The 25920-nt window shown below is 57.0% G+C and overlaps 2 protein-coding genes, 1 non-coding gene and 1 pseudogene across 6 annotated transcripts; 1 reads left to right on the top strand and 3 right to left on the bottom strand.

The window, feature by feature from the left end:
• The first annotated feature begins 2205 nt into the window (after positions 1-2205).
• Positions 2206-9607, top strand: DNASE1L1 (deoxyribonuclease 1 like 1). 2 transcript variants are annotated; one of them, XM_070066862.1, is made up of 9 exons: positions 2206-2596; positions 2867-2943; positions 5770-5996; positions 6340-6428; positions 6510-6596; positions 7866-7966; positions 8106-8218; positions 8298-8546; positions 8643-9607. In XM_070066862.1, the coding sequence occupies exons 3-9, from the start codon at positions 5862-5864 to the stop codon at positions 8781-8783; spliced, it is 915 nt and encodes a 304-aa protein (XP_069922963.1). In that variant the 5' UTR covers positions 2206-2596; positions 2867-2943; positions 5770-5861; the 3' UTR covers positions 8784-9607. The 2 variants fall into 2 exon arrangements, with proteins under 2 accessions (XP_069922963.1, XP_069922962.1); XM_070066861.1 differs by lacking the exon at positions 2206-2596 and having other exon boundaries at positions 2702-2943.
• A 962-nt stretch (positions 9608-10569) lies between these two features.
• RPL10 (ribosomal protein L10) lies at positions 10570-13919 on the bottom strand. 3 transcript variants are annotated; one of them, XM_070066344.1, is made up of 7 exons: positions 13136-13919; positions 12983-13028; positions 12054-12112; positions 11872-11979; positions 11604-11742; positions 10857-11019; positions 10570-10775 (listed from the first exon to the last, which is right to left on the bottom strand). In XM_070066344.1, the coding sequence occupies exons 2-7, from the start codon at positions 13003-13005 to the stop codon at positions 10623-10625; spliced, it is 645 nt and encodes a 214-aa protein (XP_069922445.1). In that variant the 5' UTR covers positions 13006-13028; positions 13136-13919; the 3' UTR covers positions 10570-10622.
• On the bottom strand, positions 11069-11203 carry LOC138847752 (small nucleolar RNA SNORA70). Its single transcript, XR_011385712.1, has one exon. It is a non-coding gene; the product is annotated as a small nucleolar RNA SNORA70 (small nucleolar RNA).
• A 4198-nt stretch (positions 13920-18117) lies between the features above and the next one.
• Positions 18118-18733, bottom strand: LOC138847569 (mediator of RNA polymerase II transcription subunit 28 pseudogene; annotated as a pseudogene).
• Positions 18734-25920: the final 7187 nt, after the last annotated feature.

Here is a 25920-nt window from a genome sequence, read left to right as displayed (position 1 = left end):
AGCGGGGGCGGGCCCACAGCCCCTGACCCCGCCCCCGTCCCGCCCCTCCTTCCCGGAGTACTGGTTCGAGACCGCCAGCGGCCGAACTTCCGTTTTCTCTTCAATTCCTCATGAGCTGTGCAGCACGAGTGTTTGAAGTCACTCAAAGCCTAGGCTGTCGGAGCACTTTTACCTTATTTGAGCTTCTCCCCTTTATTTTTATTGCGTTAAATTCTCATGATATAGACTCTCATGGCTGTTGCAGGCTTTTGGGGAATGAACCAGCAGATGGAAGATTGCTCTCTCTGTCTCTGTCGCTCTGTCTGTCCCTCTCTCTTTCACTTTGACTTTCAAATAAGTAAATCTTTTAAAAAAGAAGTAACCATTTTATAGTATTTTATATCATATTAATGTAATTTGTATTTTAAAAAAATGTATTTATTTGAAAGGCAGAGTTACAGATAGAGAGAGAGGTCTTCCATCCACTGGTTCATTCCCCAGTTGGCCACAACAGCTGGAGCTGCGCCGATCCAAAGCCAGGAGCCGGGAGCTTCTTCCGGGTCTCCCACGTGGGTGCTGGAGCCCAAGGACTTGGGTCATCTTCCACTGCTTTCCCAGGCCACAGCAGAGAGCTGGATCGGGAGTGGAGCAGCCAGGTCTCGAACCTGCACCCAAATGGGATGCCGGCACTGCAAGCAGCGACTTTACCCACTATGCCGTGTTACGTCACCTCCTTAATGTAATTTTTAAAAAAGATCTATTTATTTGGAAGGCAGAGTGACACACAGAGAGATTTTTTTTTTTTTTTTTTGACAGGCAGAGTGGACAGTGAGAGAGAGAGACAGAGAGAAAGGTCTTCCTTTGCCGTTGGTTCACCCTCCAATGGCCGCCGCGGCCGGCGCGTTGCGACCGGCGCACCGCGCTGATCCGATGGCAGGAGCCAGGAGCCAGGTGCTTTTCCTGGTCTCCCATGGGGTGCAGGGCCCAAGCACCTGGGCCATCCTCCACTGCACTCCCTGGCCACAGCAGAGGGCTGGCCTGGAAGAGGGGCAACCGGGACAGAATCCGGCGCCCCGACCGGGACTAGAACCCGGTGTGCCGGCGCCGCTAGGCGGAGGATTAGCCTAGTGAGCCGCGGCGCCGGCCCGAGAGATTTTTTTAAAGATGTATTTATTTTTATTTGAAAGAGTTACACAGAGAGAGGAAAGGCAGAGAGAGAAAGGTTCTTCCATCCGCTGGTTTACTCCTGAATTGCCCACAACAGCCGGAGCTGCACCGATCCGAAGCCAGGAGCCAGGAGCTTCTTCCGGGTCTCCCACTTGGGTGCAGGGGCCCAAGTACTTGGGCCATCCTCCACTGCTATCCCAGGCCATAGCAGAGAGCTGGATCAGAAATGGAGCAGCTGGGACTAGAACTGGCACCCATATGGGATGCTGGTGCTTCAGGCCAGGGTGTTAACCTGCTGCGCCACAGCGCTGGCCCCAAGAGAGAGATATTTTCCATTTGCTGGCGCACTCCCCAAATGGCTACAACAGCTAGGTCTGCACCAGTCTGAAGCTAGGAACTCCGTCCAGGTCTCCCATGTGGGTGCAGAGGCCCAAAGACCTGGGCCATCCCCCACTGCCTTCACATGCGCATTAGCATGGAGCTGGATTGGAAGTGGAGCAGCTGCTACTTGAACCGACACCTATATGGGATGTTGGTGTTGCAGGTGGGGCTCACAAAAGCAGCTGTTATTTTTTTCATTTTTAAAGCATTATTTTATTGATTTAAAAACAAATTTCCAATCCAAGCATTTGGTACAATGGTTTAAGCTGCCTCTTGAGATACCTGCTTCCCATATGCCTGATTGAGTTCCAGCTTCCAATTCCAGCTCCCTGCTAATACGCCTGTGAAGGCAGTAGGTGATGGCTCACGTACGTGGGACCCTGCCACCTGTGTGGGAGACCTGGATGAAGCTCCTGGTTTGTGGCTTCAGCCTGGCCTTGACCCGGCTGTTGCAACCTCTTGGGGAATGAACCAGTGGATGAAAGATCTCTGTCTCTCCTCTTGCTCTCACTCTGCCTTTCAAGTAAATACAATAAATATTTTAAAAAATAAGAAAATACACTGCACATTTTTAAAACAGTAAGTAAATAAATACACTGCACATTTTTTTAAAATAATAAGTAAGTAAATACCTGGCAAATTTCCAACTTCCTGCCCATCGCCACACCCATAGGTCCTAGGAACAGGGCATTGAGGGTGCCGCCTGCCTGGAGGCCCCCTGTGAGTTCCAACAGTGTGACAGCCTGTGCACTCAACCGGCAGCTCTCTCGTTCTCTTGTTGCTAGGACAGTCCCTGCACAGACTCTTCCTGATTTCATGTTTCTAGAGCACTCGTATCAACACGCCTAACTCAAGTGTGGGCAGCCACTCGCAGGCTCAGGACCCGAGCCTGGGGAGACAAGGCTGCTGTCCTCTGGGGCACCCGCTCACGCTGTGGGCACCTCTATCAAGCACAAGTTCCGCCGGCTCCTGTGCTTTCCCTAGCTGCTGTCTGGAGGCCTCCAGGGAGAGCAGAGCTCAGGGTTATGCTGAGCCACCCGCTCCTGCTTGTCCTTGGCCCTCGGCACAGGTAAGTGTTCATTGACTGTGAGTGCTGGTGCTGGGTGGGCGCAGCTGCTCGGTCACAGCAGCGGCTGTCCTGCCAAGTTCTACAGGGCTGCTCTCCCATTGGCCCGGGGAAGGCTGGGATCTGGCAGTGCCGGGGCTGAGCGCCTGCCCTTCCCGCCTGTGGGAGTGCAGAGCCAGCAAGGGTGGGGCAAGAGCGGGCCGGCTAGTAGCTGCGGCTGCGTGAGTCACAGAACAGGCTTCTTCCTCTTTTTCCTCTCGGATCCCCACCCAGCCAGATGCTGTGCTTCCGCTGGCTGTCTCGCTCCGATTGAGGCTGAGGCAGGCCCCATGACAAGCTGGTGTGTGCAGGTACGAGAGCCCCTGGGCTGAGGAAGAAGGGGATGAAGTTACCCTCTGTGTGCGGTGGGAGCTGGGAGCAGAAGGGAACCCCAGGGCTGGGCTTTGAGGGCAGGGTGCAAACAGTGGCTCTCTGGTTCTTCCTGCCCGTGGCGCTTGTAGGGGGTCTCTGTGCCAAGAGCCTGCGGGCGTGCCCCTGCCAGCCCAGGGCCACCCAATATGCACATGGATCCCAAAATAGGGACAGGGCAGGAGACCCAAAGCAGCCTGACTGACAGAACAGGTGTTCAGAGAGCAAAGGCGAGAGTGGCCAGGGAGACACTGTGACACAGGGACATGGGAGAACACAGGACGGGAGTGGGGGTGGGGCAGGGGGAAGGAAGTGAGCCGAAGGGGAAGGCGAGAGGGAGACAGAAGCAAAGGGGTCCTGCCTGGGACTGAGCCGCAGACAGGGCAACATTCGGGTGACGCTGAGACAAAGACAAGCTGAGAGAGAGAGAGAGAGAGAGAGGTTCAGACAGCAGGGTCTCCCGCATAGAGCTGGGCTCAGCAGAGGTGGCAGGGCACGAGAAAGAGAACCCATCACACACTGCAAGTTGGTGGGTGGCCCATGTCGTAGCTGGGACTTTGGCTCACTCCCAGTGAGGGGAGTGAGCCTATGAAGATACTCCTAATTGCTAATGGGGAAAAGGTGGAGGCACTGGGGCCTCCCTGACTCGGGGGTGAGGAGGCCTGGGCGGTGTGGGGGTGATAGCAGCACTTTCAAAGAATGAGGTTGGGGCCGGCATTTGGCACCTCAGGTAAAGCTGCTGCCTGTGACACCGGCATCCCACATGAGCACTGGTTCAAGTCCCAGCTGCTCCACTTCTGACCCAGCTCCCTGTTAATGTACCTGGGAAAAGCAAAGGAGGTTGGCCTGGGTGTTTAGGTTCCTACTATCCACATGGGAGACCCAGATGGAGCTCTAGGCTCCTAGCTTACGCCTGGCCCAGCCCTGGCCATTGCTGCCACTTTGGGAGTGAACTAGTGGATGGAAGATTCTCTCTCTCCCTCCCTTTCTCTCTCTCTGTCTCTCACTCTCTCTCTCTCTCTCTCTAACTCTGTCTTCCAAATAAATGTATATATTTTTTAAAAAAGTGAAACAATGAGGTTGAATTTAGCCTAATGTTTGTTTAACATACGCACATCCCATATTGACGGCCTGCGTTGGATCCCCTGGAAGCAACCAATTACTAAGACCTCAATCCTGACTTCAGCCTGGCCCAGCCCCAGGAACTCAACCCAGGTCTCCCATGTGGGTGGCAGGGACCCAACCACTTGGGCCATCACTGCTGCCTCCCAGAGTGTGCATTAGCAAGAGCTGGAGTCAGGGGCAGTGCCTGGACTCAACCCAGGCACCCCAGTACAGGATCTGAGCGTCCCAAGCAGGGTCCTCACTGCTGTGCCAAATGCTTGCCTCAGTCAAATTTTTAAAATGTTTTAAAAATGTTGCATTTATTTATTTGAAAGTTGGAGTTACAGAGAGACAGAGGGAGAGACCAAGTGACAGGGGTCTTCCATCTGCTGGGTCACTCCCCAAATGCCACAACGGTCAGGGGTGGGTCAGGCCAAAACCAGGGGTCAGGAGCTTCTTCCAGGTCTCCTACACGGTGTAGGGGCCCAAGCACTTGAGCCATCTTCTGCTGCTTTCCCAGGCATATTAGCAGGGAGCTGGATCAGAAGTAGAGAAGTTAGGACTTGAACCGGTGTCCCTGTGAGATGCCGCTGTCTCAGGCAGCATCGTAACCCACTGTGCCACAATGCCAGCTCTTAGTTTTTAAAGGATAGGAACTCAGGGCCGGCGCTGTGGCATAGTAGGTAAAGCTGCCGCCTGCGGTGCCAGCATCTCTATGGGTTCCAGTTCGAGTCCCAGTTACTCCACTTCCGATCCAGCTCTCTGCTATGCCCTGGGAAAGCTGCAGAAGATGGTCCAAGTGCTTGGGCCCCTGCACCCACGTGGGAGACCCAGAAGAAGCTCCTGGCTCCTGGCTTCAGATCGGCCCATCTGCCGGCTCATTCCCCACATACCTGCAACAGCTGGGACTGAGCCAGGCTGAGGCTGGGAAGCAGAAACTTAATCTGGGTGTCCTACACGTACATGAGTGTCAGGCACCCAAGCCCATGAGCCACTCCAGGGTCTACATTAATGCAGGAGCAGATCTGGGGTTGAAACCCAGGCACTCTGACATGGGACATGGTGCTTCACTGCTGAGCCACAAGCCTGCCTCAGTGCGCCCACGCTCGTAGCAGCACTACTCACAATAGCCAAAAGGTGGCTGCAACCCAGTGTGCATCGGCAGAGGAACAGATCAGTCAAACATGGGCTGTCCACACTCTGGCAATGGGATAGTAGGGAGGAAACTCTGACACTTCCATGACATGGATGCATCGATGGGCCCGCACTGTGTGATTCCAGTTATTTGAGGTCCCTGGAGCAGCCCACCTCCTGGAGACAGACCGCAGCACGGTGGCGGCCAGGGGGTGGGGTTGAGGGAGTAGCGGAGAGCTGGTGTTTCCCAGGGACGGCATTCCCGCTCCGGCCCACAGGCGAGTTCTGGAGAAGCATGGAGACAGGACAGCAGGGTGACCGTGCTCAGTGCCATGGACTGTATGTGCACCTGGGAGACAGTAACATTGTATGCAATTTGTATCTGATCACAGTTTAACAAAGGAAAAGCGTGAGGTTGGGTTGGGCCCAGTGTACAGGCGGCAGCGCAGCGTGGGACCCCAGAGCAAGAGGCAGGCAAGGTGCAGGGCAGCTGCAGGGTGAGTGCAGCTCTCTTCGTGCTGTGTTCCCAGGTCTCCGGAGGAAGAGAAGCGCCCGCGTCTGGGCGCACACCCTGGGCGAGCTACCTGTGTTCCCCGAGAGGGGCCTGCAGCTGCCTGCGGCCATGACCTGCCTAGCTGTGCTGCTCTTGGTCCTCCTGGCAAGTGGGGCCGAAGCCTTTCGAATCTGCGCCTTCAACACTCAGCGGCTGACATTGGCCAAGGTGGCCAAGGAGGAAGTAATGGATACTTTAGTTCGAGTACGTTCACTGCTACAGGGAAGCTGGGCCCCTGAGGACCATGACCCGAAGCCAGCAGCCCTGCGTGACCAGGGGCATATCCCAGAGAAGGGGGGACACAAGAGATATGGGTGCAGAGTCGCAGATCACATTCCTTACCTGTCATTGGCCTCAGTCTCCTCCTCTGTGAAATGGGTGGGATGGGAGCAGGGATGGGACTCAATCTATCCCTAGGTCCTTTCTAGTCCCACTGCTCTCTGGGGGCTGCAGCCAGTGAGCCAGGCCAGTCTTGGCCACAGCACTGCCAGGTTCGCCCCACCCCGCCCCGCAGCAACTGGCACCGAGTCGGGTTGGTGTTTTGCAGATTGTGGCCCGCTGTGACATCATGGTGCTGCAGGAGGTGGTCGATTCTTCTGATGCTGCCATCTCCCTCCTGCTGCGAGAACTCAACCGGTGAGGAGGGCTCTGAGGGTCTCAGCTGGGCCTACGCAGAGTCTCAGAGGCCCTGATCCTGGCTTCCTCTTTTCCTGGCAGATTTGATGGCTCGGGGCCGTATAGGTCCCTGAAGAGTGACATGCTGGGGCGCAGCACATACATGGAGAAGTATGTGTACATCTACAGGTAAGCAGAGGCCTGGCCGTCCTGTGAGATGGCTCACGAGTTCCCTGGGGCAGCCTCCCCTCCTCACTGTGCTTGTCCTCCTCAATGCTTTCCTTCGGGGATCGTTCCTCCCTCCATCCCAGCCAGTGTGCTCACGTAGCAGAAAGTTTCTCCATGCACAAACATGGGGCCCCTCTTCCTGTCTCCTGACCACTCCAAGGGAGCGACGGGCACTGGGTTCTAGGGAGAGACTCAGTGGGAGCCACTCATGGGCCTTGGCTGCACCTGACTTCCAGAAACAGCTCTAAGGCCCTGGGAAGACAGGCTGTGTGAGGGGGCAGAGGGCTCTGGAGTCAGGATTGAGATGGGGCAGGACTGTCAGGGAAGGGGACCTGCTTTTCCTAGCTCGGTGAAATTATATGAAGCTGGAATTTGCTCCAAAATGAGTGGAGAACTCCTAGGTATCTGCAGGAGGAGAAATGGAGACGGCCCCACGGTGAAAATGTCCAGCTGTGTTCAGTGGGTGAACGGGGTCTGACACGCGGTCTACCCATATGCTGTGATTTATTTAGCAATGAGAGGGAGTGAAGAACGGCCACATGCTGTAGCATGGGTGGACTCAGAGAGAGAGAGAATCTTCCATCTACTGGCTCACTCTCCAAATGGCCATGATGACTGGGCTGGGCCAGGCCAAACAGAAGCCAGGAGCTTCCTCTGGGTGTCCGACATGGGTACAGGGGCCCAGGTACTTGGGCCATCTTCTGCTGCACCTCCCACATTAGCAGGGAGCTGGATCAGAAGAGGAGCATCCAGAACTTGAACTGACGCCCAAATGGGATACTGGCACTGCAGACAGCGGCTTAACTCACTGTGCCATAGCGCCAGCCCCGCCGCATAGCATTCCATTCATATGAGAACTTCAGAATGGGCAAGTCCACAAGGCATAAAAGAGACCAGCAGTTGGGAGGGGCTGCGGAGAGGAGGGAATAGAGTTAACTGCTAATGGCTACAGTGTGAGGTTTCTTTCTGGGGGGAGTAGGTCCTAAAATTGACTGTGGTGATAGTAGCACGCCCTTGTGACTGGACTACAAACCCACGTACACTTTAAACTAGCAAAACTTGTTGGCATATTAACAAACATCTAAACAAAAAGTTCTAGAAAAGACTGTGCCCTCATGCAACTGGGCCGCCGGTAAGAGGTCCCTCCCTGAGCACCAGCTCAGCTGTTGGCACTTGCAAAGCCAAATCGGTGACTTGGGGTCACTGCGTCCCATCCTTTGCTCCTGCCAGGTCCCACAAGACACAGGTCCTGGACTCCTACGTGTACGAAGACCAGGATGACCTCTTCGCACGGGAGCCCTTCGTGGCCCACTTCACCTTGCCCAGCAAGGGTAGGAAGGGAAAGAGGGTGGCCTGGTACGCGGGGGCAGGACAGGGAGTGCAGTTGGCCCCTCCGGGGGGCTTGCTCGCCTAGAGGAGGCTGTAGGGGAAAGGGAGCAGGTGGCAGCCCTGGCCCCCTGGACTTTGCAGTCCTTCCCAGCCTGGTGCTGGTCCCACTGCACACCACTCCTAAGGACGTGGAGAAAGAGCTGAACGCCCTCTACGATGTGTTTCTGGACGTCTCGCAGCACTGGCAGAACCAGGTAAGGCTGGGGCGTTGGTGCGGAAGGCATGGGGAGCGGGTGGCCCAGCGGCCAGGCCCGTCACTGCTGCCGTCTCCAGGACGTGATCCTGCTCGGAGACTTCAACGCTGACTGTGCGTCCCTGACCAAGAAGCGCCTCAGTGAGCTGCTCCTGCGGACAGACGCAGGCTTCCGCTGGGCGATCGCCGACGGGGACGACACCACGGTGCGGGCCAGCACACACTGCGCCTACGACCGCATCGTCCTGCACGGGGAGCGCTGCCAGAGCCTGCTGCAGGCTGCTGCTGCCTTCGACTTCCCCAGGAGCTTCCAGCTCACCGAGGAGGAGGTGGAGGATTGGGCCACGCTAGGAGGGGAGATGGGAACAGGGCCCCAGGGCAGCCCCTTACCCTGGGCACTCATGCTTCTCACCTGCCATCCCCAGGCCCTGAAAATCAGCGACCACTACCCTGTGGAAGTGGAGCTGAGCCGGGCGGTGCACAATGCGCAGCCCCTCCACCTGGCTGCTCTGCTGCTGCTGTCACTGCTGTCACTGCTGCCTCCTGAGCTGGGCCCACAGATGTGACGACACCACCCGCAGGACGCAAACCCTGGCCTTCCCGCCCAGCCCACCCGAGGCTGGAGGCACCGCAGCCCACCTGCCCACCTGCTTTTAGTTTGGCTATACCTGGTATGAGGAGAGGAAGCCAGGGACCCTGAGGCCACCCCATGCTACCAGGTAGTGTCTGGAGTGAAGACAAAGCAGGGCTGCGGGGGTGGGGTGTGTTTGTGTGTGTGTGTGCGGCTCAGCAGGCGTCCCAACAGATCCAAAGATTTTATTATGACAAAAAGGAAACCTCTACACCGGAAAAAAAGCCAGTTGTGGAATATTGCACACGTGTAGCAGATGCCAATGGCTTTGAATACAGAGTGCATATAAATCAACAGGGAAGCATTAAGACCCCAGGTGGTACCAGGATGGAACCAGGCAGTTACAGCAAAAACAATAGTTTCTGTGAACAACGGGAAACGTTCCTGCTCCTTGTAATCCAGGGAGTGAATGGCCGAGAAACAGCCCAAGGTTTGCTGTCAGACTTGCCCTTAACCTACAAGCAGCCTGGCTCCCACCCTCCATGGTGCTGTCAGTCCACACTGTACAGAGAGCAAGCCAGCCAAGGCTGGTTACCAAGGCAACAGACCCACACCAAAAATACAGTAGCCCCTTCTCATGACATCAGAACAGCTACTACATGAATACACAGTTGCCCAAGGACCGGACACACAGCAGAGGAGTATCCTACCTAGGAACCTACTGATCCTATCCAGGGTGTCAGTGTCCTGGGACACCCTCCCTCCCCACCCTCCATTTTCCAAAGAAAGTAACAATAAAAAACACTTACTGGAACTGTATCAGACTTGCCTTTTTAAACGTTTATTTGAAAGACAGATCTCCCACCTGCTGGTTCACTTGCCAAATGGCTGCATCAGCAAGGGCTGGGCTAGGCCAAGCTGAGGGCCTGAACTCCATCCAGGTCTCCCACAGTAACAGGGGCACAAGTGGAGCAGCCAGGACAGGAACCCATACTGATAATGGATGCCAGCTGTGCAGTGTCATAACCCACAACACAACTGTCCCAGAGTTGTGTCTACAACTATGTTTATGGTTTAGAACTATTTCCACAGGTTAAAAGTTAACTTTTACATGGCAAGAAATGAAGATTACAGGGGGCCAGTGCTGTGGCTTAATGTGTAGAGGTGCGCCTGCAGTGCTGGCATCCACATGGGCGACAGTTCCAGTCCCAGCCACTCCACTTCCCACCCAGCTCTGCTATCCAGGAGGGCAGTGGAAGATGGCCCCTGCACCCACATGGGAGACCTGCATGAAACCCTGACCCTTGTGTCCATCTAGGGAGTGAATCTGGAAAACCTTTGAAATGCATAAGTATCAAAACACAAAGCAGCAGAGATGAATAGGAAGGGCCCTTGGCTTAGACCAAGGAGGTGTGGGGCCCCAAATGACTCAAGCAGTGCCTGAAAGACTAGTTGAACCAGGTGGCTGGGCCCCACCCAGCTGACTTACTCCTATGCATTTCCCGTGTGATGTTGCTGACACAAGACACTGGGAGAAATACTCCATTTGGGCAGTATATGGACCCACGCAACCTGGGCTTGTTTAGTACTTTTCTACCTTCTGCCTGGATGTGGGAGGCCCAAACCAAGCTGCTGGTGGGCAGCTAATGGTCCCAGGCACCCCTCCCCAGGGTTTGTTCCCAGTAGCTCTGCCTAGTGCCCTATCAGTAGGCTGATGGCCCACTGAACTAGGTGGAGATTTTGTGCCACAAGCCTGCTGAAGGAAGATGCGGACACATCTGTGATAGGAACCAGGCTTTATTATCAATGATTACAGAGCACAGGAGAGTGAGGCTCATGAGTGGAGGGCCCGCCACTTGTCCAGGGGGCCACGATTGGGGATGTACTTGACCCCGCAGCCGTCCGGGATGAGCCGCTTCTCCGCCACCATGTCTTCAAATTCATCCGCGTTAAACTTGGTAAAGCCCCACTTCTTTGAGATGTGGATCTGAGAACATGGACAGAACAGAGTTGAGTCTTGAGGCCAGGGGTTAGAATAGGGGAACAGAGAGGCTGCAGCAGTGCTTACCTTCTGGCGGCCAGGGAACTTGAACTTGGCCCTGCGTAGGGCCTCAACCACATGTTCCTTATTCTGCAGCTTGGTGCGGATGGACATGATGACTTGGCCAATGTGAACTCTGGCTACTGTGCCTTGGGGCTTTCCAAAAGCACCCCGCATACCTGTCTGCAGCCTAGATTAAGAACAGCATGAGGTCAGAGGCACGAATGTCCACTGCGCAGGGCTGTCTCCAAGGTCCCTTAGGGCAACCCATACAAACAATAGGTTGCATACACTACCAAGGAGGCTGCTGTTTGCAGCCATTGCACACCAGGCCCCCATGAAGAAAGGGAGCTGGTCGGCTTAATTAGCTGCAGGGCATACAGGGTCCCAAAGAACTAGTGTCAAACTCTGCAAAGAACCATGGGCCCACCTGATGGCTCCCCAGCTACCTCCCTGACAGCAGAGGTCATTTCCAAGAGGATGGAGAAGGAGCTATGGCCATCAGAAGTGGCTCCCAGCACATGCAGCCCAGACACAAAGACTAAAGTCATAACATGGCTTTGTGGCTGGCTTGACCAACTGTAGGCCCAGCTACAACCCCAGGGAGGGAATGTCCCTGGGGGCCCATTTGCCAGCCCTGTGCGGACTTCTCCCACAGCCACTTCAGTGCCTAAATGTACATGGACTCCCCTTTATGCCCTGATGACAGACCAAGCCCCAAACAGAAGTCCTAAACTAGGGCAAGATGCCGGGAAACGCAGAGCCCCAGCTCACCTGTCAGCACCAGCACAGGACAACATCTTGTTGATTCGGATGACATGGAAGGGGTGGAGCCGCACTCGGATATGAAAGCCATCTTTGCCACAGCTTTTTACCATGTATTTGTTGGCACAAATACGGGCAGCCTCCAGGGCTATAAAGGGGAAGGAACCAATAGGCTGAGGTAAGATTACCATCCCCACCTCAAGGGTTGGGGGTTAGTGTCTTGGCAAACAAAGGAGCCTTCTATGTAATCAACTGTTAACACTGAACCATGCCTCACCTTCAGAAGAGAGCTGCTCATATTCGTCTGACACCATGTGGCCACACAGTGGAAACTCATCCACTTTTGCCTTCTTCCGGCCCAGATCAAAGATACGGATCTTGGCATCTGAAAAAGGCTCATGGGTAAGTGTGTGGGCAACTGAGCACTGCCAACCTAGGCAGAAAGAGTCTACTACTTACCAGGGACACCTCGGCAGAAGCGAGACTTAGGGTACGGCTTGTTCTTACAATACCGGTAACTGCAGGAGGAAAAAGAACCCCAGATTTGGTGGGCTTCGTGCGTGAGCTCACCAGGCACTCTTCAGTGCTGCCTCAAGGCCAAAGAACGACAGAGGAGTTTGTGGCAAATACATGGCAACCTCTGAACTGTGTCCACTGGAACAAGCTGACGCGAAACACATGGCCACAGCACCAGACGTGCGGTCAGGCCCAAAGCCCAAGCACCTTCTTTCCTGCAGTGTTCAACTTCCCATAAAGCCAATGTAAGAAACTCCCCCAAGGCTTAGAGAAGTAACTCCCCACGAATGCACTGTGTGCTAGACACTGGTCACACACAACCCTCCCCCAAGGACACTCGGCTAAAGTCCCTCTGGCACGTGGCAGTTAATCCGCCTTCAGGCCACGTTAAGGGCACTCGGCGCCCCCTGTAGGGGGACAAGCGGCTACTGCGCCGCTTTTACCGGGCGGTCCCTGGTGTCCAATAAGACCCACCGCTCGTCCGGAAAAAACACGGGGATCGCACACAAAGGCACTGACAGGGCATGGAGCCCCAAAACGCGGCAAAATTGCAGGACAGATGGTGGGAGGCAAGACCGACGTCGTTCCCAGTACGACAGTGGAGCAGTCCTGGGTCAATCCCCAAACAAGAAAGCGAGGGACGGGCCTTAAAAGTAGCACGAACACTCGAGTTCAAAAAAAAAAAAAAAAAGAGAGAGAGAGAGAACAGAGTATAAACAAAAGCTAAAAGCATCCCGAAAAACTGTAGGGAAGACATGGGATGAGCTCCCAGGATCGCCACACGTCTGAGACTCCACCCAATGGTTAAAACCGCCAAAAGTAATTCGCCCTCCCTTTTCCCAGAAGTGAAATTACATAGATTCGGAACTCACCACCGGGCGGGGCGGCGGCCCATGGCGACACCAGGGTCTTCGGTGGCTGCAACGAAACAGGTAAAGTCGGAAAATAAATCTAGGATAGGCCCCTACCCAGACAAGAGAAAAAAAGCAAGGGCACCTTATGAGAACACACTCGCGCACACTCACCGTGCCGAAGGAAAAAGAGGCGCTCCCACGCCTGCGCAGGCTTTTTATAGTCGGCCTATCTTTACGCGAAGGGACCATAGAGTCTAGACTGAGGCCGGTGGACGCTCTATCAGACGTTCCGACCATAGACGCAATAGCGTTTTGCGCCTGCGTAGGGGAGCGAACAGGCGCATGCGCAGAGTGGAGAAGCAGCTGGCCTTCAGAATCCCCGGCGGCCAGCTGGCGAATGGGGCTTGGCCACATCGGCAGCGTTAGACGCTCGCTTCCGGTTGGCCATTTTGGGGATGGAATTCTCGCCCTAGGCTTCACCGTAGCGGTGACAGAAGTATATTCCGAGCGTTGAAAGAAGGAAAGTATTCTCGGATGGGATTTACGGCGGCCCAGCAGGCAGTTCCTGAGATGGAGGGGCCCTGGTCAGACGCTCTGAGCCTCCCTCTGGGAGCCTTCCCAGCAGGAACCGCCATGCTGGGGCCCTTGGGCTGCGTGCCTTTGTACAGAGCAGGAGACTGTGCCCGAACCCCTCAGTAACCAAACAGTCTGAAACAGGCCTTGCTACGACTGGAGTGCCGTGTACCCTTTTCCTAGAGACGCAGTGGTCTTCGTTATTCCCGCGGGGAAGAAGCCAAAGAGACGCCTTCGCGTAGATCCACGTACTGGGGGAGCCCGTGGACAGTGTAGGGTCAGCCCCGCCCACTGTAACCTGAATAGGACGCGGTGTCCCCAACCCTGGGTGACGGGAAGGCAGAAGGCGCCCGCCGCGGGCCGCCGTGGCGCTGGCGAGTCTGTCAGCCCCCGGCCCTGGCGCGGCCCGGTCCTCCCCGCCTCCTCCCGGGGGCTTGGCCACCTCCCAGCGCCCCCTCCCTCCCGGGCAGTGAGTGCACACAGTAGGGCTGGGCGTGGCCCGCGGCCGATTCTCAGGGAGGCCCGCAGCCCACCCCCCACCCCACCCCTGCTGCCAGGCGGATTCCAGGGACGTGGGTGGTGGGCGCACAGCTGGCACCAAGCCCGGGGGACCCCGGGGACCTGGGGTCTGTCAGGGGGTCTGGCTGCTTCCGGAGGCGGGGACGTGGAAGTAACCGAGGCTTCCCCGCGTCCCTTGACAGGTGTGGCCCTCCGGGAGGAAATTGTGTTAGCATGCACTTATTCTCCAGGATCAGCTATCATTTTAGTAACCGGCTGCAGATTCAAGAAAGCTTGGCAGGGGATGAGGGTAGGGGTGGGATTTGTGTGTGCATTTGCAGCAATAATGCAGGGAAACACAGTTGTGGGGTAAGGTGTGCAGGTCACATGTAATGAATCCACGCGAAACTTGCTGTTTCCCTAAGAGCGTACCTTTCTCCCTATACCTCATAACAAGGTGTCCGAAACTATACACTGCAAGCCACCACTGAATTCAAGGTTCATGCAATTAAGAGAATGACCTGGCAGTTACCACGACCTGCGCACTGCAACACAGTCAATCTCGATTGTCTACTAATTATATCCCTATCAATGAATCCAGCTCTAGCTAGTTATGTTTCATCCTCCTTACTCTGATGATCTGAGGATCCACTCCCCATGGTGTTCCTCAAGGTTCTGCAGGTACATAACACTCGTTCTTTTAAAATTTTATTGAAGTGGGTAAAGCCACCGCCTGCAGTGCCAGCATCCCACATGGGCACCGGTTCTAGTCCTGGCTGCTCCACTTCTGATCGAGCTCTCTGCTATGGCCTGGGAAAGCACTGGAAAATGGGCCAAGTGCTAGCGCCCCTGCACCCACGTGGGAGACCTGGAAGACAATCCTGGCTTTGGGTTGGCGTACCTCCGGCCTTCAAGGCCATCTGGGGAGTGAACCAGCACATGGAAGACTCTCTCTCTCTCTCTCTCTCTCTCTGCCTCTGCCTCTCTGTAACTCTACTTTCAAATAAATAAATGAATCTTTAAAAAATAAAAAAAATCTTTTTTAGATTTTTATTTATTTATTTGAGAGGTAAAGTTACAGACAGTGAGAGGGAGAGACGGAAAGGTCTTCTGTCTGTTGGTTCACTCCTCAATTGGCCGCAAGGGCTGGAGCTGAACCAATCTGAAGCCAGGAGCCAGGTGCATCTTCCGAGTCTCCCATGCGGATGCAGGAGCCCAAGGACTTGGGCCATCTTCCAGTGCTTTCCAAGGCCATAGCAGAGAGCTGGATCAGAAGTGGAGCAGCCAGGACTAGAACCGGTGCCCATATGGGATGCCGGTGCCACAGGCAGAGGATTAGCCTAATGTGCCATGGCGCTGCCCCCACCCCCAATTAAAACTTATGGAGATGTCAGCTCTGCCACCTGGGACACACCTTCTGTCTGTCCTCCAAGAACATATGACTGCACACAAGCTATGGGTGTCAGGTGACAGGAGGTAGTTGCAGAGGGTGTCGCAGATGGCAAGCATCTCCCTGCAAGGTGCTACCCAGGACAGCCCAGGACAGACATTGCACAAAGGAACCCCGGTCCCCCGGCCACAGGAGGTCAGGCCATTCCACTAGCAGGGGAGGCTCTCAAGGACTGCAGGACAGTGGCCCCCATCATGGACAAATCAGTAGGTGGCTCAGAGAGCAGGACAGGCCCCGTCAACGCTCCCGACCTCGGGAATGTGAGCATGGGGCACCCCAGACTCGGCTGCTACTGAGACTAACCAGAGGCCCCAATTCCAGGTTGAAGGGGGCCACCCCTCCCCAACCACTGCCTATGTTTTCCATGACACACCTGGCAAGGCTGGGAATCCCACACGTTGGGGATTCCCTTTTTTTTTTTTTTTTTTTTTTTTTTAGTTTCCACTTGCTGTATATTTCACTTCTCTCCTAAATGAGAGTTTTGCATCATAGAAACTTCCGTGTGTCCTTTTAAAAAAGATTTTATTTATTTACTTGTGAGGTAGAGATACAGAGAGGAAGGTCTTCCATCCAGTGCTTCACTCCCCAAATGGCAGCAACGGCCAAAGGGGGAGGGCCAATCCAAAGCCAGGAGCCAGGAGCCTCTTCCTGGTCTCCCATGTGGGTGCAGGGGCCCAAGCACTTGGGCCATCTTCCACCGCGCTCCCAGGCTATAGCAGAGAGCTTGATCTGAAGTGGAGCAGCCGGGACTAGGACCAGCGCCTATATGGGATGCCGGCATCACAGGCGGAGGCTCAGCTCACTACGCCACAGTGCCCACCCCACACTGGGGACTCTGTAACCTCTACCAATAAACTTTTTAAAAAAGATTTATTTATTTATTTGAAAGTCAGAGTTACACAGAGAGAGGAGAGGCAGAGAGAGAGAGAGGGGGGGGGGGTATTCCATTGGCTGGTTCACTCCCCAGTTGGCTGCAACGGCTGGATCTGTGCCAATCCGAAGCCAGGAGCCAGGACATTCTTCTTGGTCTCCCACTCAGGTGCAGGGGCCCAAGGACATGGGCATTCTTTTTTTTTTTTACACTGAAAAATTGCTATTTATTTAATAGAAAACTTTTCAATATAATACAGAAATGGCAATAACTGATACATACATTAATTCAAAATATTTTCACTAAGCACCAACTAGCATCATTCTCATTCTTTTCATCAGGAGCCCCTTTATAATTAAAGGACTAATACTTTAAGTTTTTAATCAAGAAATTTAAAGCTGCCAATCAGAGTTCCTAATTACCTTGAGATGACCAGGTTAACCCTCTTAGAGTGTAAGCAAAAATGACTTGTAAAAACGTTGTTTAACTCTAACTGAAGGGATTCACTGGCTTCTGCTGGGTATCAGGACCAGACGCTAAACATCGCACCAGAAAAATAAGTAGTAGTATCCTGTGTCAGTGATAAATGATACACAGTCTCTGCCTACCCAAGGGACTAATACCTAACTCCCACAGGTCTTCAAGGATCGACCCAGAGACTGACTGATTGAAGTCCCTAACCTTCCAGGGTGAACCAGGCAAGGGCAAGGGAAGAGGTCAAAGTCCTGCGGCCTGGGATGAGAAGAGGGTGCCGAGGCCAGGTGGGAAACATTAATGAGGGTTCAATGCCAGGGAGAACAAAACAGCCAAGACTCGGGGCCACACCAGTACCGACTGCCCAGAAGACAATGCAGTACATGTTTTGGGGGGCGGGACACAGCCACTGAGAGATTGTAGATATCAGGGAAAGGAAAAGCCCATTCAACAAGAGAGGAAAATGTCTCCCCTAGCACAGAGGCTCCGCAGCTCTTTGGGGAGGCTCGAAGGCCGAGGATCACCCTGGGGCCCAGCCCCTTACAATTCAATTCACAAGCCAAAAGCTTTCTTGAAGCTGTCTCTGCTCCAAAAAAGCAAAAACACAAACACCGCAAACAAACTCAAACTCAAAGACTGTGAGAGTAAGCTTTAACCCCTGCCACCTCCCCTGCAAGAGCAGGATCCGCCCTGTCACTTCCAGAGTGACTTCTGCAGAGCTTGTCAAAACCCAGCATCTCACTGCTCCTCTCCTGCTACGTCCTCTCCCGATGAAGTAAACACCACACAGAACACAAACACACCCCGAATAAAAGCCACACTGAACGTAAGGACCCCTGGAATATTACAACCCTAACCTAGGGTACTTAATCCTCTTCTGACCTATTTACAGAACACCAACTTCTGTAACCTGGAAGCACTGCAGACTTGGCTGCGTTAGATTCCTCTTCTTGAGGTAGTTCAAAGTCTGAACACCATTTAGACATCTTTCTAAATTGCCCGAGGGGAAATTACCCTAAAAGCCCTAAGCAAAATCCCTTTCCCCGGATGCTCAGAATGCGGTCATTCTTTTTCTCAGATCACATAAACTAACCTAACAGTTGTAAAGACAATGAAGTCACACAGAAAACTCATCGTAAGAGTCTGCCAGTGTCATCACACTGTCTCAACTTTGCAGAAAAGTGCTTTGCTAAGCAAAGCTGTAGCCTTTTTATAAAGTATGCAAGAAATTAACAATTTATAAAAATAGGGGGAAGCCTTAACTGGGAGCATAAGACTAGAATCAGCTCATCCTCCAGCAAAGAGTGCTTCCCAATGCCAGGTCCAGAGGCGGACTGTGCGGCAGAACTGCCGGCCCAAGGCTGCCTCAGGTCTGCTTCGAGGGGCAGGGATAGCAGACACCTGCTCCAGGGAGGCCAACGAGCCCTGGGGGTTCTCGGCTGGCTTTCTGTGCTGCACACGGATGTCCTCCAGCACCTGCTGCCCATGCGTCAGCGTGGTCCAGCGCTTCTGCACCAGTGCGTCCTCCCGCTGCAGTTCACTCCTCAGCTCTGAGACCTCCTCTCGGATAACTCACTCTGGCTTCCGAGCAGACAACTGCAATCTTTTCTGCAGGAAAAAAACCATTCTGTCTCTCAATATCTAGAAATTCCTACATTCCTACATACACTGATCAACACCACTTCAAATTTCTTCCCGGTGGGTGCCATTGAAAAAGTCCAGACTCACCAGAGAAGCAAAGCAAGCCACGAATGATGATTCCAGCTCAACCACCAAGGTACTGTCAGCACTTCTCAGAGCTCCTGCCAATGCCTAAAGAAGCAAAGCCTAGACCGGGAGTCCAGACCCTGGTGGCAGGGGCCCCGGTTGCTGCCCGGAGATGTCCGCCCAATGGAGTCCCCATGTCGGGAATGGCAAGGAAAAGCCCCATGGGCCATCTTCCGTTGCTTTCCCAAGCTATAGCAGAGAGCTTGATCTGAAGTGGAGCAGCCGGGACTTGTACCGGCACCCAATGGGATGCCAGCACTGAAGGTGGCGGCTTAGGCTGCTATGCCACAGCGCCCACCCCACACTGGGGATTCTGTAACCTGCACCAGTAAACTTTGTGTCTAAGGGTCAGAACAGTCAGTCCTGTGCGTACAAGCGGAAGGATTGTGGAGAGTCCTGGGAGCCCTCTGGGCCGCTCACCGTGCCAGAGCGGAGAGCCCAGGACTCTGAGCTCCTCATTCCTCCCCCAGACGAGGCTGGAGCGCTCAGCCCACACCGCGATCCTCGTGGCCATCATGACCACCGTGGCTGCATGGCGCAGCACGGACCTGAGCCGCCCGGGCCCGCGCTCAGATGGCCATCCTAGCAGCCAGCAGAGGTGGTAGCTAGGTGAACAGTGAGGCAGCGCAGGTCACGCAGTCTCGCACCCCAGTTCCCCGCTGGCAACATGCTCAGACCTCCCTGCCTGCAGCCCGCAGGCCCAGCCACCTCGGGGCCCCCAGGGCCAGGTCACAGGCCTGTGTTCCGGGCCTCCCCCTCCCCCAGGGCCGATTCTGTATGAGTCTGGGACCGGCCAGGAGCCCAGAGAAAACCCGCAGAGTAGCTCTGGAGAGGGAATTGAATAACAGCAGGCGGCACTCGGGGTTGGCTCCAGGACTGAAGGGTCAGAGAGGGACAGGGCAGTGTGAGAGCTGACACAGGAAGGGGCGACTGCCCCCAGAGCGGTGGGGGTGGGCACAGACAGAGCTGGGGTTGCCAGAGCCCACAGGCCAGCATGAGGGGCGCTGCAGACGGACCTAGGGCTCAGATCTCCGAGGAGGGGCTAGAGGTCGCAGGGAAGGAGGAGGCAGCGGAGTCGGCAGCTCACGGGGAGGACAGGGCAGGGGGAGGTGTCCCGGGCGTCATCTCCCAGTGCCCGGCTCCCTGCAGCCGCATCGAGGTGGTGTTTCCTCCATCGGCCAAGAGGCTTACTCCGGGGACTCTGCTGCTGCACTTCTCGAAGTTCTGTCTGCTTCTTGTTCAGGGCTTGCGAAAGCTGCTGCAGTTTCTGAATTCCTTCCTTCCTATCTCGAGTCTCAGAGACTGGAAGGAGAGAGGAGGCGGAGCACCTGCACAGCAGTGCCGGGGTGGGAGAAAGGATGCCCAGGAACGGCTCTCTGGCCTCGTGGGAATGGGAAGGGGACGGAAGTTCTCCCTGATGAGCACGCAGGAGACCGCTGGATCTCTGTTCACCCCGCTCCCCTTCTGCGAGGGCCTGGGGCTAGAGACTCTCCAGCCACAACTGATCTTTAGCATTCTAGGGCTGGGAGCCCCCTACTGATGACCTATGACCCAGGTGAGAATGTTGGCCCATCATGCCCCGCCCCTCTGGGAGTCCCCAGGGACAGAGTGTCATCTCCCAAGGGGGCGCAGCTTGTACCAGGACCCCAGCAGTGCAGCCTCGGCAGAAAGGCGACTTGCTCCCTCACCAAGGGGTGCACAGAGACCTCCGCGTGCGGCCGAGGAAGGAGCCCCTGCGCGCAGGAGCAGCAATGACCCAGGTCGGGACGACCCTGCCTCCCCTATGTCCCTGCCACCCCGACCCTGCTTTTGTCCCCAGAGAGCCCTGCAAGAGCTCCCGATATAGGGAGGGATCTCACGCACACCCACTCACTGCTGAGGTCACAAGGCCGCGAGAGCCAGGAGCCCTGACTCTCAGGCACCGCGCCCTGCTGTGCCAGCCCCGGCCTCAGGCCTGCTGGCCCCGCTGGCTCTGCAGCTGCCCTGGGCTCGCCTAGAGCGAGCGTGCCCGGGGATGACGAGTGTGCACCAACATGATGCAGGACAGGCCCGTGCTTGCTTCTTTTCCAAGGAAAGCCCCTGCACTGCACCCAGATACAGGCGCTGGGGGTCTGAGAGCTGCCACCCTGAATCCCTGCCCCCACAGCCCTGGCTCACGCAGCCCTGGCTGCAGCTGACTGAGCTGGCGGGGTCACCCGGGAATTGGCAACAGCACTCAGCAGTTCTGCCGGGAGCCCTGGCACTGTCCACTGGGTGTTGATCTGAACTCTCTGTAGCCACTTGGGACACAGGGAGGTGGTGCGGGCTGCCCGCCACAAAACCATGCCTTCCCGGGAGGGTTGGGGCTGAAATCCCTCCTGTGTGCCTGCCTCCAGCCTCGCACTGCCCAGAGGCCACAGGGAAGGGGCCCAGAGGCCACAGGGAAGGAGAGGCAGAACGAGACTACAGCAGTAGGACCTCCACAGTGGGCCAATGCACGTGCATCGACAAGAACCACCCCCCCACGGCAATTCCAAGCAACGTGCCCCCTTGACCCAGGGACCTAGGGACTGAAGGCCAAAGCCAGCAGCACCAAGGCAGGCACCAGTGCCTTTGGGCAGATACAGGCGACGTGCTCCCAGCCCACTTCCAGACGCATAGCAAGCTGTCAGCCCTGGGTGTTGGTGACACGTAGCAAACTGTCGGCCCTGGTCCTGGGGAGGCTGTGGGGACGGAGGATGGAAAGTGGCAGGGTCTTTGGGGACGCAGGCTCTCTGAGGGAACTAGAAAGGCCTGTGAACTTCCCCCTGCAGTTCCACTCAGACGTAATTATCCCGGAGCAGACACGCGTTCAAGGCTGTTAGCTGCACCAGTCGTGCGACAGCTGCTAATGACAAAAACAACAAAGTGTGAACGTACAGCAGTGGGGGCTCGAGATGGCACCCATGGTGCAGGTATGCTCTGCAAACCCCACAGAGAAAAGGGGGCTGCACGTTGGTGCAGGCACACGGGGGACGCTGGAATGTAGCATGTGACAAAGGAAGCCACAACAAAGATGGATGCCAGAGTCCCCTGACCACTGAGTGACCACGTTGGTGATTGCTCAGAAAGTTAGCAGGCAGCAACGAAATGCACAGCATTGCTGCGGATCACCTTGTCTTGAAAATGCCTCGCTGAGGGGCCGGTGCTGTGGCACACCGGGTTAACACCCTGGCCTCAAGTGCCGGCATCCCATATGGGCACCGCTCTGACACCCGGCTGATCCACTTCCGGTCCAGTTCTCTGCCATGGCCTGGGAAAGCAGTGGAAAATGCCCCAGGTCCTTGGGCCCCTGCACCCACGTGGGAGACCCAGAAGAAGCTCCTGGCTCCTGGCTTCGGACTGGTGCAGCTCTGGCCGTTGAGGTCATATGCGGAGTGAACCAGCGGATGGAAGACCTCTCTCTCTCTCTCTCAACCTCTCCCTGTGTAACTCTATCTTTCAAATAAATAAAATAAGTCTTTTTAAAAAAAAGGTAGAGTGGAGAAAGAGAATGCTTCCATCTGCTGGCTCACTTCCCAAAAGTCACAAGAGCCAGGGCTGGGCCAGGCTGAAGCCCAGATCCCAGAACTCCAGCCGCTATCTCACACGGGTCGCAGGGACCCAAGCCGCTGGGCCACCATTTGCTGCCTTTCCAAGGGCGTTAACAGGAGGCTGGGTCACAAGCAGACAGGCATTCTGTGTTGGGATCAGGGGGAGCCAACTGAGTGATTGGGTCCAACTTCCAGCCTCAACTCCTGCCAGTGACCTGCTTCAGAACTATGGAAGTCCACACAGCACTCAGAATGACAAGTGCTTTAAGTAGCACTCTCACCTCAGAATCAGTCCTTAAGGCATCCTGGTCTGGCTGGAAAGCTCACGGGAGCATTTCAGGCACGGAAAGCCAAGACAATGTAGTAAAACATGTTGTACATGAAGGATCTCTGTGAATGAGACCCAGTGGAAAGAAGGCGCCATCTAAGAAGGAGGTACCTTTCTCTGAAGGGAGGAGACAACTTGCACTTTGCTTATGGCCTTGTCCAAATACTGACAGTTTGTGGATTCAAAAGGCTTTTTAAGATTTTATTTATTGATTAGACAAGTAGTTACAGACAGTGAGAGAGAGAAACGTCTTCCTTCCATTGGTTCACTCCCCAAATGGCCGCAAAGGGACCACAGAACACATTCAGCTCCTCTTAGTAAAAAACAAAAACGAAAAACCACCCGAGGGGGGGGGGCCGTGTTGGCGGGCTCAGTTACTCTGCAAGGTGGCTGGGCGGCTGGCCTTCCAACTAGGCAGCCACTTCCCTTTGACCCTCCTGCTCGCCTGGGCATTTACGCCAGCAATGGACACTTGACCACGGCAGCCCGCAGGGCACAGCTGCAGCCGGTGTATTGTAAGGCGGAAAACTAGGAGCCACCACGTCCCCTCTGACAGCTGGGTTCTCCCGAGCCTGGTCCGTGAAGCAGGGGCAGCAGCAGCCGGGCAGAGCCCTGGTCCAGGAGGCGGGCGTGTGTGTGTGTGTGTGTGTGTGTGTGTGTGTCACCAGGGCGTGAGGCTGCGCGGACCGACGCCCCCGCAGCGGGGTGGGCGGCCAGGTTCCATGCTCTGCGACGCGTCCTGACGACAGAATCACAGGCACGGACACGCGCGCAGGCAGCTGCCTCGGGCCGGGCGCGCGCAGCAGCGGGGAGGCCGCGTCTCCTGAGGTCAGCGGCGGCGGCTCCTGTGACGCAGGAGGGCTGCCCCGGTAGCTGTGGGGAGGCGCTGCGGTGCGGGCGTCTGGGAGCCGCGCTCCAGAGTCCGCCCGACGGCGGCACCCGCAGCGCAGGTCGATGGCACCGCGGCCGCGCCGGCCTCGAGGGTCTCGCAGTCACTGGGCCAGACCCCGCCGCCAGAGACGCAGCCTCCTGAACCCGCTCGCCGACTCCCTGCGACTCTCGGGCGGGACCAACGACCAGGCCACGCCCGACACACCGCGCAGCGCTCAGCGCGGACCCCGCAACCTCTCGCGCGACCGTGGCGGCGGGCCCGCTCTCTCCCCTGGCACCTTCTGACGAGCACGCGACCGAGAAAGCTTCATTGGGTAACAGAAGCGTCCGTCAGGAGGGACGAGCGGAACTCCGCCCTCTCCCACCCCATTTCCTCCGGCAGAGCGTCATCATTGGCCAGGATCGCCGGAAGGGGTGGGCGCGAGGGCGGGACTTGGTTTCCGGCGGGCGCGCTGAGGCGACGGGAGGCGGTGGCCGCTGAGGCTGAGGCGGGGTCGAGGGGCTGCGCCGGCCCCTCGGCCCCGCCCAGCCGGAGAAGCGTCGGGTCCCCCTTCCCCAACACTCTGTGCTCCCCTGGGTCAGAGGCCGCGTGGAAGCCTCCGGGGAAGTCGGGGCGCGGATCCGGGCCGCGTGGGACCCGCCCCGCCGCGGGCGTCCCTTTCTCTCCCCTCCCGTGCTCAGGCCTGTCCAGGCTGGATTTGCGGCAGAGACGCGGTGTCCTCATCCCTGGGTGTCGGGAAGGCAGAAGGCGCCCGCCGCGGGCCGCCGTGGCGCTGGCGAGTCTGTCAGCCCCCGGCCCTGGCGCGGCCCGGTCCTCCCCGCCTCCTCCCGGGGGCTTGGCCACCTCCCAGCGCCCCCTCCCTCCCGGGCAGTGAGTGCACACAGTAGGGCTGGGCGTGGCCCGCGGCCGATTCTCAGGGAGGCCCGCAGCCCACCCCCCACCCCACCCCTGCTGCCAGGCGGATTCCAGGGACGTGGGTGGTGGGCGCACAGCTGGCACCAAGCGCGGGGGACCCCGGGGACCTGGGGTCTGTCAGGGGGTCTGGCTGCTTCCGGAGGCGGGGACGTGGAAGTAACCGAGGCTTCCCCGCGTCCCTTGACAGGTGTGGCCCTGCACCCACTGGCATCCGGTTCTCCAGGAGGACGGGAGCGGGGCCTCGGCGGGGGCTTTCGGGTCGGGCCGAGCTGTCTCCTCCTCGGGGAGGTAGGTCTTGGCGAGCCCGCTGCCCCCGCAGCCTGACCGCAGGTGGCGTCCCTGGACGTGGATGCCGCTGGACGTTGGCACGCTGCAAGGTGCGTCTCGGCACGTGCCAGGCTGCTTCACCCGCATGGGTGCTCTGGGCCCCGCCCAGACGATCTGGGGAAGCTGCAGGCCTGCCTGTCCGCCCGGGAGGGCCTCCCAGGCCCTGGAGGCTGCCGCACGGGGGCAGAGCCGGGGAGGGGCTGCGTGGGGCCAGTGTTTGTCCCCTGGGTCTCTGCTGGGCCCCAGGGTGGCCTGTTCCAGCTGGGGCCGCAGCCTGGGCACCCAGCGTCCTTCCCAGAGGGTGGGGACGCCTCCCAACAGTGCCGTCCGCCCGCGGCTCCAGGTGCGCAAGGCTTGGCCTTGGGTTTCCCTGGCTCCCCTGGGCCCCTGGTGCTGCCCTCCGCCCTCCGCCCCGGCCTTCTCCTTGGAGGTTTGTCCCTGCCCCCTGTGAGTTAAGGCGCTGAGCCCTGAGTCACATCCTGCTGCTAATTTCTCCCCACGGTGTCACTTGCCTCTCAGAGTTGCGGTTTGGGGCTTGTGTTTGGTCAGGCAGAAGGTCTGCTTTTCGTGTCATCGCAACTTCCAGACGTTTCCCGAGGCTTTCTGCAGTCTCTGGGGATTGGTTTGCTCCGGGCTTGTGTAGAGTGACCTTCCCCGTCCACAGGGGTGCCCTGGCGCCCAAGGCAGCATCACAGGTCCCGCCCAGCGGCCCCCTTTCACGCAAGCTCCGCTCTGTGTCTGCCGACTTGCCCAGCCTTGGCTCCCGAGGGGTTCTCTGGGCAGCGGGCGTCCTGCTCGGGGTCCTCCTCTCTCTTCCCGCCTAGGTCAAGGCCACAGCCCTGTGATCGGACACAGGTGGTGCTGCTCGCTTCCAAGCTGGGCTCCGGGGCTGTTGGCAGGAGTGCCAGCTCCTCTCCACGGGGCGCTCAGGAGACGGGGCTTCGCCAGCGCCCATGGAAGCCTGGGAGCAGGAGGGAGCCCCAGGGCCAAGCTCGTCTCCCTGTGTCCTCATCTCCCAGGGCTCGCGCCGTCCGCCGCGTGACCCACCTTGGTCTCTGGGGTCAGCCCTGAAGAGTGCAGGGGAGGATGAGGCGCAGACCTCTGGGAGAGGGGTGGGGGTGGGGTGCCACCCATCGGAAGAAGGCCAGAGGGGTTCCTCTGCCCGCTGCCTACGTGTCCACTCCTGGTCCTGAGCAGCAGGCCTTAGGAATGGGCCCGGGGTGCAAGCGAGGCTGCCCGGCCGGGTACTCTGGGACCCTGGTGGCCCGGCCTGGGCGGCGGAGTGGCTTTCCGACCTCGGGGTGTTGCAC

This window comes from Oryctolagus cuniculus, chromosome X, assembly GCF_964237555.1.
Source record: "Oryctolagus cuniculus chromosome X, mOryCun1.1, whole genome shotgun sequence".
NCBI classification, from domain to species: Eukaryota; Metazoa; Chordata; class Mammalia; order Lagomorpha; family Leporidae; genus Oryctolagus; species Oryctolagus cuniculus.
This window is presented reverse-complemented; position numbering and strand designations above follow the sequence as displayed.